Below are 16,906 nucleotides of genomic sequence, written 5' to 3'. Positions count from 1 at the left end.
AGGACCATATTATAGAAGACACTAAAGGTCAGCATGAAAATTTTGTCTTCATTTTGTCATTGATGGTCAATAAATCAACTTACCATCCCAAACCAAATAGAATTCTTGAAACTAATGAATCTCCCTCAAATTCTTACATGAATCTTACATGAGTCTTACATGAATACAATCAACTATGGCCTAATCTGGCTTTGTAAATAAATACCAAACATTTTCCTATTTTCAGGCACACATGACTAAAATAACCAGCAAGCTTTGTTGCCTAGAACAGGAGTTGGCAAACTTTTCCTGCAAAAGATAAATAGTAAATGTTTTAGGCTTTTCAGGCCATATGGTCTCTATCACAACTACTTGCAGCATGAAAGCAGTTATATGAGTGAACATGGCTGTATTTCAATAAAACTTTATTTATGGACACTGAAATTTGAATTTCATATAATTTTCATGTGTCATGAAATATTCTTCTTTTGATTTTCTTCCCAATCATTTAAAAATGTAAAAACTATTCTTAGCTTGCAAGACATACAATAACAAGCAGCAGGCTGGATTTTGGCTTGCTGACTGTAGTTTGCTGACCCCTCGCCTACAATAAGAGAATCACTCCACCTTTGAGTTGTAAGGGTCTTTGAAATCTGCCTGGTTCATCTCATCACTCTCAAATGCAAAAGCTCAGGACTAGACTTGCCAGGCTTTAAAGTTCACAAAAAACACACAAATAGCTGTTTCCAATGCTGATTAAAATTCCACAGAGCCCAAGAAATATAGGATTAGAGCAAGGACAACAGTGCTTAGACTACATCTGGGGTTTTTTTTTTAGACAAATAATTTTTAGAAATCAGATTTGCTGACATTGATTCTACCTTCTCAGACACATCTCCTATCACCGCCCAGCAACAACTTCTCACGGCATATACTCCAGAGCCTAGGATAACTTCTCAGTGTTTCCTTAATATACATCTTTGCTTTTGCAAATGCTGTCCATTCTGCCTGAAGTGTCCTTCCTGGCAAACTTCTATTCATCTTTCAAAACCCTAGGCAAATTGTTGGTCCTCCAGGCCTTCCCCAACTTTCTCTTCCTTTTTCTGTGCTCCATGGTTCTTGTTCAAACAAGTACAGCATGTATTGTATGGTATCAGTATTATTCATCTATGGTCTGTCTTCTGCTAGATTGAGAACTTCTTAAGGGCAGAACTGTGTCATCTTTGTATTCTCAGCCTCCAGCATGTCTGGAGTTCAAGTAGTGGAGGTGGGGTAGCATCTCACCTGAATCTGATGTTGGTGCTTTCAGGAACAATCACCTCCTCACAGATCTTCTCCAGTGTAGGCATCCAGCTTGTGGCCAGATGGCAATTCTGTAAGACCACCCAGGTACCATCTTTGATGGCAGTGTTGATCATTTTAGCAGCAATAGAACCTTGGCCTTGGCCAAGGGAGATGGTCTGTGTTCTGGCACCTCCCATGCCAAGATCATCAGCGAACTTCATCAGACCTGAAACCAGAAAAACAAGGGGCTTTCGAAAGAGGTCATACCAGCAAAAGACCATATGAACAACAGTAACACAGAAAGAGGGTTACATGAGAAAATTCTGGACTCAGAATGTTAATTCTGTTAATTACAAAATAAGTAACTCTCTGGGGAAGCTTTAGACTTCTGGTAAGATGGTGAACCAAAGTACTATTGTTTCCTCTTTTCCTCTGAACACATAGACATTCTTGATTTTTTAAAAAGTTACACAAACTGAAAAAAAAATCATAGTTTGGAAGAAAGAGAAATTTCCAGATTCCAAAAAATGAAGTAGGAACTCAAAACTAAAGAGGTTAGCACATAACCAAAGAACTAGGAACTGGATTTTTATAAATTTATTTTACTAGGAAAAACAGGCATTTGCACAGTGAAATTTCAAGTTTTTCCACTTCTCTCTTTTTCAAAGGCAGCCAATATTACTTAGCTTTTAGTGAATCCTTCCTGAGATATTTTATGCATTAAATAAATGCAGATATTATACTTACATGAACTGTGGAATAGCTACATTTTCTTTTTTCCCTTAGATCTTTTCTACATCAGTACACATATAAAGATCTTACTCTTTTTCACGGTTATGTAATATTTCACCACTGGAAAATACCATCCTTTCTTTAATCAGTCTAGAGACAGAATTTGTCCATGGGAGACATAACTTTGTACTCATTACAGGTGTGGTGCTGGAACTAAGGCTAAAGTTAGGATCTCCCAGGGCTGTACCTTCATGTTAAGAGGTCCAGAAATCTGGCCACTGATTCTGTGGAATTAGATCAGATGGACTTAACTGATATATACAGAACCTTCCACCCCAAAACAGCAGCATACACATTTTTCTCAAGTGTACATGGAATGTTCTCCAGAACAGGTCACATATTAGGACACAAAAAGAGCCTCAATACATTCAAATCAATTACATGAAGAAAACCAAAAATACTTCACACATAGAGACTAAACAACATGCTCTAAAAAATGAAGAGATCAATGAACAAAGAGGAAATCAAACAATACATGGAGACAAATGAGAACAGAAACACAACAGTTCAAAATATGTGGGATGCAGCACAAGTGGTTCTAAGAGGGAAGTACATAGCAATACAGGCCTACCTCAAGAAACAAGAACAATCCCAAACAAACAATCTAATCTCACAACTAAAGGAAATAGAAAAAGAACAAAGTCCAAAGTTAGTAGAAGGAGGGACATACTAAAGATCAGAGCAGAAATAAATAAAATAGAGAATAAGAAAACAGTAGGAAAAAAAACCCAAGAGTTGGTTCTTTGAGAAAAATTTTAAAAATAGACAAACTCCTACCCAAATTTATCATGAAAAAAAGAGGACACAAATTAACAAAATCAGAAAGAAAAAAGAAGTTACAACTGTCACCACTAAAATTCAAACACTTATAAGAGAATTCTATGAAAAATTACATGTCAATAAACTTGACAACTTAGAAAAAATGGACAAATTCCAAGAAATGTACAAAATATTCAAAAACTGACTGAAGAAGAAAGAGAACATCTGAGTAGACTGATTACCAGTAACAAAATTGAACTGGTAACCAAAACACTACCAACAAACTAAATTCCAGGACCAGATAGCTTCACAGGTGAATTCTACCAAACATTTAAAGAAGAGCTAATACCCATCCTTGTTAAAGTATTCAAAAATACAAAGAAAAAAAAAAGGAGGAGGGAATACTTCTGAACTCATTCTATAAGGCCAGAATTATTCTAATACCAAAACCAGACAATGACAATAGAGAAAAAGAAAATTACAGACCAATATCCCTAATGAACATGGACGCAAAAATCATCAACAAAATTTAGCAAACCAAATGAAAAAATGGATCAAAAGGATCATCCAACACAACCAAGTGAGACTTATTCCAGGGGCAAGAATGGTACAGTATTTGTAAACAATATAATATACCATATTAACAAAAGGAAGGATAAAAACATATGATCATCTGAACAGATCCTGAAAAGGCATTTGACAAAATTCAACATCCATTCATAATAAAAAAAACTCTGAACAAAATAGGTATAGAGGGAACATACCTCAACATAACAAAGGTAATATACCACAAACCCACAGCTAACATTATACTCAATGGCAAAAAGCTGAAAGATTTTCCTCTAAGATCATCAACAAGACAAGGATGTCCACTCTCATAAGTTTTATTTAACACAGTACTGGAAGTTCTAGCCACAGCAATAAGACAAGGAAAAGAGATAAAATGAATCCAAATTGGTAAGGAAGAAGTTAAACTGTCACTATTTGTAGATGACATGATACTATACATAGAAAACCCTAAAGATTCCACCAAAAACTACTAAAATAACTGGATTCAGAAAAATCACAGGATAAAAAATCAATATACAGAAATCTGTTGCATGCCTATATACTAAAAACAAACTAGCAGAAAGAGAAATCAAGGAAATAATTTCATTTACAATTGCAAAAGAATTAAATACCTAGGAATAAACCTAGCCAAGGGGGTGAAAGAACTGTACTCTGAAAACTATAAGACACTGATGAAAGTGAAGAAGACACAAGTAAATGGAAATCTATCCCATGCTCATGAATAAGAATTAATATTGTCAAAATGGCCTATCTGCTCAAAGCAATTTACAGATTCAGTGCAATCAATTTCAAACCACCAATGACATTTTTCAATAAGATAGAGCAAATAATACTAAAATTTATATGGAACCACAAAAGACCCTGCATAGCCAAAGTAATCTTGCAAAAGAACAAAACTGGGGGTATCATGCTTCTTGACTTTAAACTATACTACAAAGCTATAGTAATCAAAAACAGTATGGCACTGGCACAAGAACAGACCCATAGATCAATGGAACAGAATAGACAGAACAGAAATAAACCCACACTTATATGGTCAAATAATATATGACAAAGGAGAAAAGAATATACAATGGGGAAAAGACAGTCTCTTCAATAAATGGTGTTGCAAAAACTGGACAGCTACATGCAAGAGAATGAAACTGGATTACTCCCTAACACCATACACAAAAGTAAACTTGAAATGAAATAAAGATGTAAATATAAGATGTGAAACCATAAAGCTCTTAGAAAAAAACAGAGGCAAAAATCTCTTGAATATAAGCATAAGTAATTTTTTCTGGACACATTTCCCCTGGCAAGAGAAACAAAACCAAAATTAAAAAGTGGGACTACATCAAACTAAAAAGCTTCCATACACCATCAATAAAACAAAAAGGCAACCTACAGTATGGGAGAATGTATTCATAAATGATAGATGCAATAAGGGGTTCATATCCAAATTACATAAATAACACATATGACTCAATATGAAGAAAAACAAATAGCCCAACTAAAAAATGGGCAGAGTACCTGAATAGACATTTTTCCAAAGAAGACATACAGATGGCCAAAAGACACATGAAAAGATGCTCCACATCACTACTCATCAGGGAAATGCAAATCAAAACCACAATGAGATATCACCTCACACCAGTCAGAATGGCTACTATCCAAAATAACACGTGCTAGTGAGAATGCAGAGAAAAGGGAACCCTCCTATGCTGTTGGCGGGAATGTAAACTGGTGGAGGCAAGTATGGAGGTTCCTCAAAAGACTAAAAATAGAAATACCATACAGCCCAGTAATTCTGGTTCTAAGAATTTACCCAAAGAAAACAAAATCTCTGATTTGAAAAGATACATGCATTCTGTTGTTTGTTCCCACATTATTTACAATAGCCAAGATACAGAAGCATCAAAAGTGTCTGTCAACAAATGAATGGATAAAAAAGATGTGATACATGTATACAATGGAATATTACTCAGCCATTAAAAGCAAGAAATCCTGCCATTTGTGACAACATGGATGGACTTAGAAGGTATTATGCTAAGTGAAATAAGCCAAGCAGAGAAAGACAAATACCATATGATTTTTACCTATATGTGGAATTTATTTATTTATTATTAAGGTATTGATATACACTCTTATGAAGGTTTCACATGAAAAAACAATGTGGTTACTACATTTACCCATATTATCAAGTCCCCACCCATACCCCAATGCAGTCACTGTACATCAGTGCAGCAAGATGCCACAGATCCTCTATGTGCCTTCTGTGTGCTATCCTGTTCTTCCCATGATCCCCCACACCATGTGTACTAAACATAATACTCCTCAGTCCCCTTCTCCCTCCCTCCCCACCTGCCCTCCCACACCCCTCCCCTTTGGTAACCACTAGTTCCTTCTTGGAATCTCTGAGTCTGCTGCTATTTTGTTCCTTCAATTTTGCTTCATTGTTATACTCCACAAATGAGAGATATCATTTGGTACTTGTCTTTCTCCGCCTGGCTTATTTCACTGAGCGTAATGTCCTCCAGCTTCATCCATGTTGTTGCAAATGGTAGGATTTGTTTCTTTCTTATGACTGATTAATATTCCACTGTGTATACGTACCACACCTTCTTTATTCATTCATCTACTGATGGACACTTAGGTTACTTCCATATCTTGGCTGTTGTAAAAAGTGCTGTGATAAACATAGGGGTGCATATATCTTTTTGAATCTGAGAAGCTGTATTCTTTGGGTAAATTCCAAGGAGTGGGATTCCTGGGTCAAATGGTATTTCTATTTTTAGTTTTTTGAGGAACCTCCATATTGCCTTCCGCAATGGTTGAACGAGCTTATATTCCCACCAGCAGTATAGGAGGGTTCCCCTTTCTACACATCATTGCCAGCATTTGTTGTTCTTAGTCTTTTTGATGCTGGCCATCCTTACTGGTGTGAGGTGATATCTCATTGTGGTTTTAATTTCTATATGTGGAATTTTAAAACAAAACAAAATGAATAACAGAACAATAGACTCATAGACACTGAGAAGTGGTTACCATGGTGGTTACCATGTGGTGGGAGGAGTTGGGGTGGATAGGTGAAATAGGTAAAGGGGATAAAGAGGTACAAAATCTCAATCATAATATAAATTAGTCACAGAGATGAAAGTGCAACATAGAGAATATAGTCAATAGTTCTGTAACATCTTTCTGTGTTGACAAATAGTAACTATACTAGTTGGGGTGAGCATTTAATAATGTAGATAACTGTTGTATCACTATGTTGTATACTTGAAACCAATATAATATTGTGTATCAACTATACTTCAATTTTTAAAAATTAAAAAAAAAAAGAAAAAGAAGCAATGTGGAAGCCTGTCACTGGCCTGGAGCTTCAATAGAAAAAATAAACAATTCTCTAGTAAGAAATCAAAACACCAAGCTTATGTCACATGTGGATGAGGAGTGTGGATTTACAGTACACTGTGGTGTGGGCTTCCTAAGTTGAGAAGCTTACTATAAAACTGAACCAGAAAGGGAACCCTCCTACACTGTTGTGGGAATGTAAATTAGTTCAACCATTGTGGAAAGCAATATGGAGGTTCCTCAAAAAACTAAAAATAGAAATACCATTTGACCCAGGAACTCACTCCTAGGAATTTACCCAAAGAAAACAAGATCCCAGATTCAAAAAGACATAATGCATCCCATGTTTATCACAGCACTATTTACAATAGCCAAGATATGGAAATAACCTAAGTGTCCATCAGTAGATGAATGAATAAAGAAGATGTGGTAAATATACACAATGGACTATTATTCAGCCATAAGAAGAAAACAAATTCTACCATTTGCAACAATATGGGTGGAGCTAGAGGGTATTATGCTCAGTGAAATAAGCCAGGCAGAGAAAGACAAGTACCAAATGATTTCCCTCATTTGTGGAGTATAACAACAAAGCAAAACTGAAGGAACCAAACAGCAGCAGACTCACAGACTCCAAGAAGGGACTAGTGGTTAACAAAGGGGAGGGATGGGAGGGAGAAGGGGATTGAGGGGCATTATGATTGGCACACATGGTGTGTAGGGGGGTCACAGGGAAGACAAGTAGTGACTCTGGCATCTTGCTAAACTAATGGACAGTGGCTGTGGTAGGGTGTGTGTGGGGGACTCGATAATATGGGTGAATGTAGTAACCACAATGTTGCTCATGTGAAACTTTCATAAGATTGTATATCAATGATACCTTAAGAAAAAAAAAAAACTGAACCAGAATGGTGAAATCCTTGTGGCATCTGTGTTTGCATATGCAAAGTTGTTCTGTTAGGGCACTCCTAAAATCCAAGGTGTATGTAACTCCCACAAGATAGCATAAGCTTGCTGATTGTCAACTCACAATAAAGTATTATGAATTACATGAGGAAATACATTACTAAAAGGGATAGTTGGCACATAGAATAACCAGGAGAATTGATAGCCCAAGGATTATATATGGTCTCTATTATGGGCTGAATTATGTCCCTCCCAAATTTATGTTGAAATCCCAATTCCCAGGAACTCAGAATGTGACTGTTTTGGAGATTGGGTCATTAAAGAAGTTACATTAAAACGAGGTTATTAGGATGGTCCTAATCCAGTTTGGCTGGCATCCTTATAAGAGGAAGAGAGACACAGACATACAGAGATGACCATGTAAAGATGGAGGAAGAAGAATGCCATGAACACGCCAAGAAGAGAGGCTTCAGAGGACACCAACTCTGCAGACACCTTGATTTTGGACTTTTGGCCTCCAGAATTAAGTGAAAATAAATTTCTATTGATTAAGTCACCCAATCTTTGGTATTTGTTATGAAGTGGTACCAGATTAACACAGACCCTGAAAAAGAACATAAAAGAAACCCTTCTAAAAATCATTTTAAGAAGGAATACAAAGCATAGAATTCAGAGCACTATGAAAAAAAAAACACATGAATTTAAAACAAAACAAATAGAACTTCTAGAAATAGAAAGCACTGTCATTGAAGATAAAAACCCAAAGCATTGATTAAAAGAGCAGGTTAGATACAGACAAAAAGAGAATCAGTGAACAATGTAGTCTGCAATGATACACCCAGTATTGATGGGCCCCCACAGCACCAGGACTGTAGTCTCCAAACACTGTGGCCTGTTAAAAGAACTGGAGCCCTTGGGGAAACATTTGTACAAGATGAGCCTGGAATATATGGTAGTTTTACACAGCAAGGAAGCGATCAAAAACGAATGGGGTTATATGGGAAGAATATAGGCATGAAGGTGCTCCCACAGGCCAAAGACTGAATAATTTGAGAATCAAAAATAATAATGATAGCAGTGGAGTAAAACACTACCATATTCAAAACATCCAGTATGTTAAAATTCATGCATTCACAATGGTCCAGAATAAAACCTTAGTGCCTAACTAACTTTGGAGGTCATGGGGTACCAATTCATTATCCTGGACTGGTAAATAAAGAGAATTAACCAAGCATTTATTCTGCCTGTCCTTTTTGAACTATACTCAGAGTAAATATAAGAGTTGACAAAGGGAAATTCTTCTTTACAGAAGAGTTCCAGCTAATAAATATAAAAGGAAAGATAGAACTAAAATATCAACATTTTGTATCCCCTAATGAAATAATGGATCTGGATAATGATTTTCTAAGGTCGCTAAGAACTGTAGTAGGTCAGCGGTTCCCAATATTGGCTGGATGCTGGAATTATCCAAAAAGCTTCATAAAACACAATGCCCAGGCCTCACCCACAAAGATTTTAATTTAACTGGTCAAGGGTGTGGCCTGTGCATTTAAGATTTTTCTTTTTTTTTTTTTTGTAGATAATTATTTTTTATTGAAGGGTAGTTGACACACAGTATTACATTACATTAGTTTCAGGTGTACAACATAGTGATTCAACATTTATATACATGACAATTCTAGGTACCAGCTATCACCATACCAAGCTGTTACAATATCTTGACTATATTCATTACATCCCGGTTACTTATTATTTTACCATTGGAAGTGTGTACTATTTTTTTTTTTTTTTGTGAGGGCATCTCTCATATTTATTGATCAAATGGTTGTTAACAACAATAAAATTCTGTATAGGGGAGTCAATGCTCAATGCACAATCATTAATCCACCCCAAGCCTAATTTTCGTCAGTCTCCAATCTTCTGAGGCATAACAAACAAGTTCTTACATGGAGAACAAATTCTTACATAGTGAATAAGTTACATAGTGAACAGTACAAGGCAGTCATCACAGAGACTTTCAGTTTTGCTCATGCATTATGAACTATAAACAGTCAGTTCAAATATGAATACTCATTTGATTCTTATACTTGATTTATATGTGAATACCACATTTCTCTCTTTATTATTATTATTTTTAATAAAATGCTGAAGTGGTAGGTAGATACAAGATAAAGGTAGAAAACATAGTTTAGTGTTGTAAGAGAGCAAATGTAGATGATCAGGTGTGTGCCTGTAGACTATGTGTTAATCCAAGCTAGACAAGGGCAATAAAACATCCAAGTATGCAGAAGATTTCTCTCAGAACAAGGGGGGTGAGGTTCTAAGCCTCACCTCTGTTGATCCCCAATTTCTCACCTGATGGCCCCCCTGCGACTGTGCCTGTCTTAGGTTGTTCCTCCCTTGAGGAATCTTACCCGTCTCTGGCTAACCAGTCATCTTCCGGGGCCATACAGGGAAATGTAAAGGTGGTAAGTGAGAGAGAAGCCTTATTGTTTGAAAAGGTTAGCTTTTTACTTCTTTGCATATTTATGCCCTGTGGCTTCTATGCCCAGCATTTGTCTTGAGGTATCTTTACCACTTGGAAGAATTATGATACTCGGTAAATTTGATAAGGCACAAATTCTATTTAAGGGTTGTAATTAGGAAGGAAGAAGAAAAGCTATAGAAGTAGCAGGCGGAAGAAAACATGGGAAGATTGATTATTTCTTTGACATATCTTCTTGTAGAGTAACTTCAGCATGTATAGGTTTTAAGCTACTACTTAAATTGCGCTCACACATTAACATAATAGGAGTATAGTTACATAACCAAAGCATACCTGTAATTACCAGCCATCTGCAGTGAAACCAAGAAAACCAGTTAGGCGCCTTAGGCATTTGTGAAAACTTATCTATGATATGGTGGATATTGTCCAACTGAACTTGAACAGTCTGAGAGAAATCAGACAAATTAAAACAACCCATTCCTGGGGAATGTTCACATCCCTTATGTTCTTTTAACAGTAAATAGTCTGTAGTTGTAAGATTTTGGAGCGCTACAATTTGCACTTCTCCTAATTCCTGATTGAGTTCCAACAGTACAGATCCAGTCAAATTTGATGTTTTACTGTATGCACAGGCCAGCTTAGATATCTCCTTCTTCATTCCCATGGCAAGTCCAGGAACTGGTGGGATGAGTGCATCTACACCTGTAGCAGTGCGTGGATCTTTGTTGGGGTTTTTTGATGATCATCTTCTGGCATGAGTCTTCCAGAGAGTGCTGATGTTGGAAGTACTTTTTCATATCATATCTTACTTCATTTTCTGGATAGCCAAATTAGGCTTTGATCCTCTGTATAAACACAAACAGACCCTTTGCCTACACTTTTATATGCCCATTATACGCTTGTGTAGAACTCATTGGAGGTTACCACACAGGAACTGCCCTTTTTTTTTTTTTTGGTATCACTAATCTACACTTACATGATGAATATTATGTTTACTAGGCTCTCCCCTATACCAGGTCCCCCCTATAAACCCCTTTACAGTCACTGTCCATCAGCAGAGAAAAATGTTGTAGAATCACTACTTGCCTTCTCTGTGTTGTACAGCCCTCCCTTTTCTCCTACTCACCCATGCATGCTAATCTTAATACCCCCCTACTTCTCCCCCCCTCCTTATCCCTCCCTACCCACCCATCCTCCGCAGTCCCTTTCCCTTTGGTACCTGTTAGTCCATTCTTGAGTTCTGTGATTCTGCTGCTGTTTTGTTCCTTCAGTTTTTCCTTTGTTCTTATATTCCACAGATAAGTGAAATCATTTGCTATTTCTCTTTCTCTGCTTGTCTTGTTTCACTGAGCATAATACCCTCCAGCTCCATCCATGTTGCTGCAAATGGTTGGATTTGCCCTTTTCTTATGGCTGAATAATATTCCATTGTGTATATGTACCACATCTTCTTTATCCATTCATCTATCGATGGACATTTAGGTTGCTTCCAATTCTTGGCTATTGTAAATAGTGCTGTGATAAACATAAGGGTGCTCTGATCTTTCTCATACTTGATTGCTGCATTCTTAGGGTAAATTCCTAGGAGTGCAATTCCTGGGTCAAATGGTAGGTCTGTTTTGAGCATTTTGATGTACCTCCATAATGCTTTCCACAATGGTTGAACTAACTTACATTTCCACCAGCAGTGTAGCGGGGTTCCCCTTTCTCCACAGCCTCACCAACATTTGTTGTTGTTTGTCTTTTGGATGGCAGCCATCCTTACTGGTGTGAGGTGATACCTCATTGTAGTTTTAATTTGCATTTCTCTGATAATTAGCGATGTGGAGCATCTTTTCATGTGTCTGTTGGCCATCTGTATTTCTTTTTTGGAGAACTGTCTGTTCAGTTCCTCTGCCCATTTTTTAATTGGGTTATTTGTTTTTTGTTTGTTGAAGCATGTGAGCTCTTTATATATTCTGGATGTCAAGCCTTTATCGGATGTGTTAGTTTCAAATATATTCTCCCATACTGTAGGGTTCCTTTTTGTTCTATTGATGGTGTCTTTTGCTGTACAGAAGCTTTTCACCTTAATATAGTCCCATTTATTCATTTTTGCTGTTGTTTTCCTTGCCCGGGGAGATATGTTCAAGAAGAGGTCACTCATGTTTATGTCTAAGAGGTTTTTGCCTTTGTTTTCTTCCAAGAGTTTAATGGTTTCATGACTTACATTCAGGTCTTTGATCCATTTTGAGTTTACTTTTGTATAAGGGGTTAGACAATAGTCCAGTTTCATTCTCCTACATGTAGCTGTCCAGTTTTGCCAGCACCATCTGTTGAAGAGACTGTCATTTCGCCATTGTATGTCCACGGCTCCTTTACCTAATATTAATAGACCATATATGTCTGGGTTAATGTCTGGATTCTCTAGTCTGTTCCATTGGTCTGTGGATCTGCTCTTGTGCTAGTACCAAATTGTCTTGATTACTATGGCTTTATAGTAGAGCTTGAAGTTGGGGAGTGAGATCCCCCCTACTTTATTCTTCTTTCTCAGGATTGCTTTGGCTATTCGGGGTCTTTGGTGTTTCCATATGAATTTTTGAATTATTTGTTCCAGTTCATTGAAGAATGTTGCTGGTAGTTTCATAGGGATTGCATCAAATCTGTATATTGCTTTAGGCAGGATGGCCATTTTGACGATATTAATTCTTCCTAGCCACGAGCATGGGATGAGTTTCCATCTGTTAGTGTCCCCTTTAATTTCTCTTAAGAGTGACTTGTAGTTTTCAGAGTATAAGTCTTTCACTTCTTTGGTTAGGTTTATTCCTAGGTATTATTTTTTTTGATGCAATTGTGAATGGAGTTGTTTTCCTGATTTCTCTTTCTGTTGGTTCATTGTTAGTGTATAGCAAAGCCACAGATTTCTGTGTATTAATTTTGTATCCTGCAACTTTGCTGTATTCCGATATCAGTTCTAGTAGTTTTGGGGTGGAGTCTTTAGGGTTTTTTATGTACAGTATCATGTCATCTGCAAATAGTGACAGTTTAACTTCTTCTTTACCAATGTGGATTCCTTGTATTTCTTTGTTTTGTCTGATTGCCGTGGCTAGGACCTCCAGTACTATGTTAAATAACAGTGGAGAGAGTGGGTATCCCTGTCTAGTTTCCAGTCTCAGAGGAAATGCTTTCAGCTTCTCGCTGTTCAATATAATGTTGGCTGTGGCTTTATCATAGATGGCCTTTATTATGTTGAGGTACTTGCCCTCTATTCCCATTTTGCTGAGAGTTTTTATCATGAATGGATGTTGAACTTTGTCAAATGCTTTTTCAGCATATATGGAGATGATCATGTGGTTTTTGTCTTTCTTTTTGTTGATGTGGTGGATGATGTTGATGGACTTTCGAATGTTGTACCATCCTTGCATCCCTGGGATGAATCCCACTTGGTCATGGTGTATGATTCTTTTGATGTATTTTTGAATTCGGTTTGTTAATATTTTGTTGAGAATTTTTGCATCTACGTTCATCAGGGATATTGGTCTGTAGTTTTCTTTTTTGGTGGGGTCTTTGCCTGGTTTTGGTATTAGGGGGATGTTAGCTTCATAGAATGAGTTTGGGAGTATCCCCTCCTCTTCTATTTTTTGGAAAACTTTAAGGAGAATGGGTATTATGTCTTCCCTGTATGTCTGATAACATTTCGAGGTAAATCCATCTGGCCCGGGGGTTTTGTTCTTTGGTAGTTTTTTGATTACCGCTTCAATTTCATTGCTGGTAATTGGTCTGTTTAGATTTTCTGTTTCTTTCTGGGTCAATCTTGGAAGGTTGTGTTTTTCTAGGAAGTTGTCCATTTCTCCTAGGTTTCCCAGCTTGTTTGCATATAGGTTTTCATAGTAGTCTCTAATAACTCTTTGTATTTCTGTGGGGTCCGTCGTGATTTTTCCTTTCTCGTTTCTGATACTGTTGATTTGTGTTGACTCTCTTTTCTTCTTAATAAGTCTGGCTAGAGGCTTATCTATTTTGTTTATTTTCTCGAAGAACCAGCTCTTGGTTTCATTGATTTTTGCTATTGTTTTATTCTTCTCCATTTTATTTATTTCTTCTCTGATCTTTATTATGTCCCTCCTTCTGCTGACCTTAGGCCTCATCTGTTCTTCTTTTTCCAATTTCGATAATTGTGACATTAGACCATTCATTTGGGATTGCTCTTCCTTTTTTAAATATGCTTGGATTGCTATATACTTTCCTCTTAAGACTGCTTTTTCTGTGTCCCACAGAAGTTGGGGCTTAGTGTTGTTGTTGTCATTTGTTTCCATATATTGCTGGATCTCCATTTTGATTTGGTCATTGATCCATTGATTATTTAGGAGCGTGTTGTTAAGCCTCCATGTGTTTGTGAGCCTCTTTGCTTTCTTTGTACAGTTTATTTCTAGTTTTATGCCTTTGTGGTCTGAAAAGTTGGTCGGTAGGATTTCAATCTTTTGGAATTTTCTGAGGCTCTTTTTGTGGCCTAGTATGTGGTCTATTCTGGAGAATGTTCCATGTGCACTTGAGAAGAATGTATATCCTGTTGCTTTTGGATGTAGAGTTCTATAGATGTCTATTAGGTCCATCTGCTATACTGTGTTGTTCAGTGCTTCCATGTCCTTACTTATTTTCTGCCCGGTGGATCTATCCTTTGGGGTGAGTGGTGTGTTGAAGTCTCCTAGAATGAATGCATTGCAGTCTATTTCCCTCTTTATTTCTGTTAGTATTTGCTTCACATATGCTGGGGCTCCTGTGTTGGGTGCATATATATTTAGAATGGTTATATCCTCTTGTTGGACTGAGCCCTTTATCATTATGTAGTGTCCTTCTTTATCTCTTGTTACTTTCTTTGTTTTGAAGTCTATTTTGTCTGATATTAGTACTGCAACCCCTGCTTTCTTCTCGCTGTTGTTTGCTTGAAATATGTTTTTCCATCCCTTGACTTTTAGTCTGTACATGTCTTTGGGTTTGAGGTGAGTTTCTTGTAAGCAGCATATAGATGGGTCTTGCTTTTTTATCCATTCTATTAGTCTATGTCTTTTGATTGGTGCATTCAGCCCATTAACATTTAGGGTGACTATTGAAAGATATGTACTTATTGCCATGGCAGGCTTTAAATTCGTGGTTACCAAAGGTTCAAGGTTAGCCTCTTTAGTATCTTACTGCCTAACTTAGCTTGCTTATTGAGCTGTTATATACACTGTCTGGAGATTCTTTTCTTCTCTCCCTTCTTATTCCTCCTCCTCGATTCTTCATATGTTGGGTGTTTTGTGCTCTGCTGTTTCTAGGAGTGCTCCCATCTAGAGCAGTCCCTGTAAGATGTTCTGTAGAGGTGGTTTGTGGGAAGCAAATTCCCTCAGCTTTTGTTTGTCTGGGAATTGTTTAATCCCACCGTCATATTTGAATGATAGTCGTGCTGGATACAGTATCCTTGGTTCAAGGCCCTTCTGTTTCATTGTATTAGATATATCATGCCATTCTCTTTTGGCCTGTAGGGTTTCTGTCAAGAAGTCTGATGTTAGCCTGATGGGTTTTCCTTTATAGGTGACCTTTTTCTCTCTAGCTGCCTTTAAAACTCTTTCCTTGTCCTTGATCTTTGCCATTTTAATTATTATGTGTCTTGGTGTTGTCCTCCTTGGATCCTTTCTGTTGGGGGTTCTGTGTCTTTCTGTGGTCTGTTCGATTATTTCCTCCCCCAGTTTGGGGAAGTTTTCAGCAATTATTTCTTCTAAGATACTTTCCATCTCTTTTCCTCTCTCTTCTTCTTCTGGAACCCCTATAATACGGATATTGTTCCTTTTGGATTGGTCACACAGTTCTCTTAATATTGTTTCATTCCTGGAGATCCTTTTGTCTCTCTATGTCAGCTTCTATGCGTTCCTGTTCTCTGGTTTCAATTCCATCAATGGCCTCTTGCATTCTATCCATTCTGCTTATAAACCCTTCCAGAGTTTGTTTCATTTCTGCGATCTCCTTTCTGGCATCTGTGATCTCCCTCCGGACTTCATCCCATTTCTCTTGCGTATTTCTCTGCATCTCTGTCAGCATGTGTATGATTCTTATTTTTAATTCTTTGTCAGGAAGACTGGTTAGGTCTGTCTCCTTCTCTGGTGTTGTCTCTGTGATCTTTGTCTGCCTGTAGCTTTGCCTTTTCATGGTGATAGGAATAGTTTGCAGAGCTGGAAAGAGTGACGGGCTGAAGAACTTCCCTTCTTGTTGGTTTGTGGCCCTCCTCTCCTGGGAGAACATCGACCTCTAGTGGCTTGTGCTGGGCAGCTGTGCGCAGACAGGGTTTCTGCTTCCTGCCCGGTTGCTATGGAGTTTATGTCTGCTGTTGCTGTGGGCGTGGCCTGGCTCGGGCAGCTACTCCAAAATGGTGGAGTCGCGTTGGAGGGGGAGCGGCCTCGAGGCTATTTATCTCCGTAAGGGGCCTCCCTGCTCCCTGCAGCCCAGGGGTTAGGGTGCCCAGAGATCCCCGGATTCCCTACCTCTGGATTAAGTGTCCTGCTCTGCCCTTTTAAGACTTCCAAAAAGCACCCGCCAAAACAAAACAACGACCACAAAAAAAAAAAAAAAAAATTTTTTTTAATTAAAAAAAAAAAAAAAAAGGTGGCCGCTCAATTTTCTTTATTCTCCGACGCCAGCCTCAGGCATCTGCTCACCGGTCTTGCTGCCCTGTTACCCTAGTATTGGGGTCCCTATCCCTTTAAGTCTTCCAAAAAGCGCTCACCAAAACAAAACAGCAAAAAAAAAAAAAAATGGTAGCTCGCTTTTCTGGTGTCCTCCGGCGCC

At 37.7% G+C, this 16,906-nt stretch overlaps 1 protein-coding gene across 8 annotated transcripts in view; it reads right to left on the bottom strand.

The window, feature by feature from the left end:
- The window catches only part of DNAH3 (dynein axonemal heavy chain 3), a 197,738-nt gene that overhangs the window by 14,498 nt on the left and 166,334 nt on the right, over positions 1 to 16,906 (bottom strand). For all 8 annotated transcript variants that reach the window (XR_005027501.2, XM_036899295.2, XM_057487004.1 and 5 more), the window contains one exon: positions 1,264 to 1,489. Coding sequence is in view for 7 of the 8 variants with exons in the window: in XM_036899295.2 (XP_036755190.2) it covers positions 1,264 to 1,489 (226 nt within the window). In the remaining variant the exon portion in view is untranslated. The remainder of the gene's footprint in view (positions 1 to 1,263; positions 1,490 to 16,906) is intronic.

The sequence above is a fragment of the Manis pentadactyla genome, chromosome 10 (assembly GCF_030020395.1).
Source record: "Manis pentadactyla isolate mManPen7 chromosome 10, mManPen7.hap1, whole genome shotgun sequence".
NCBI lineage: Eukaryota > Metazoa > Chordata > Mammalia > Pholidota > Manidae > Manis > Manis pentadactyla.
Note: the sequence above shows the minus strand (reverse complement) of the source record. Positions and strands in the feature narration are given on the sequence as shown.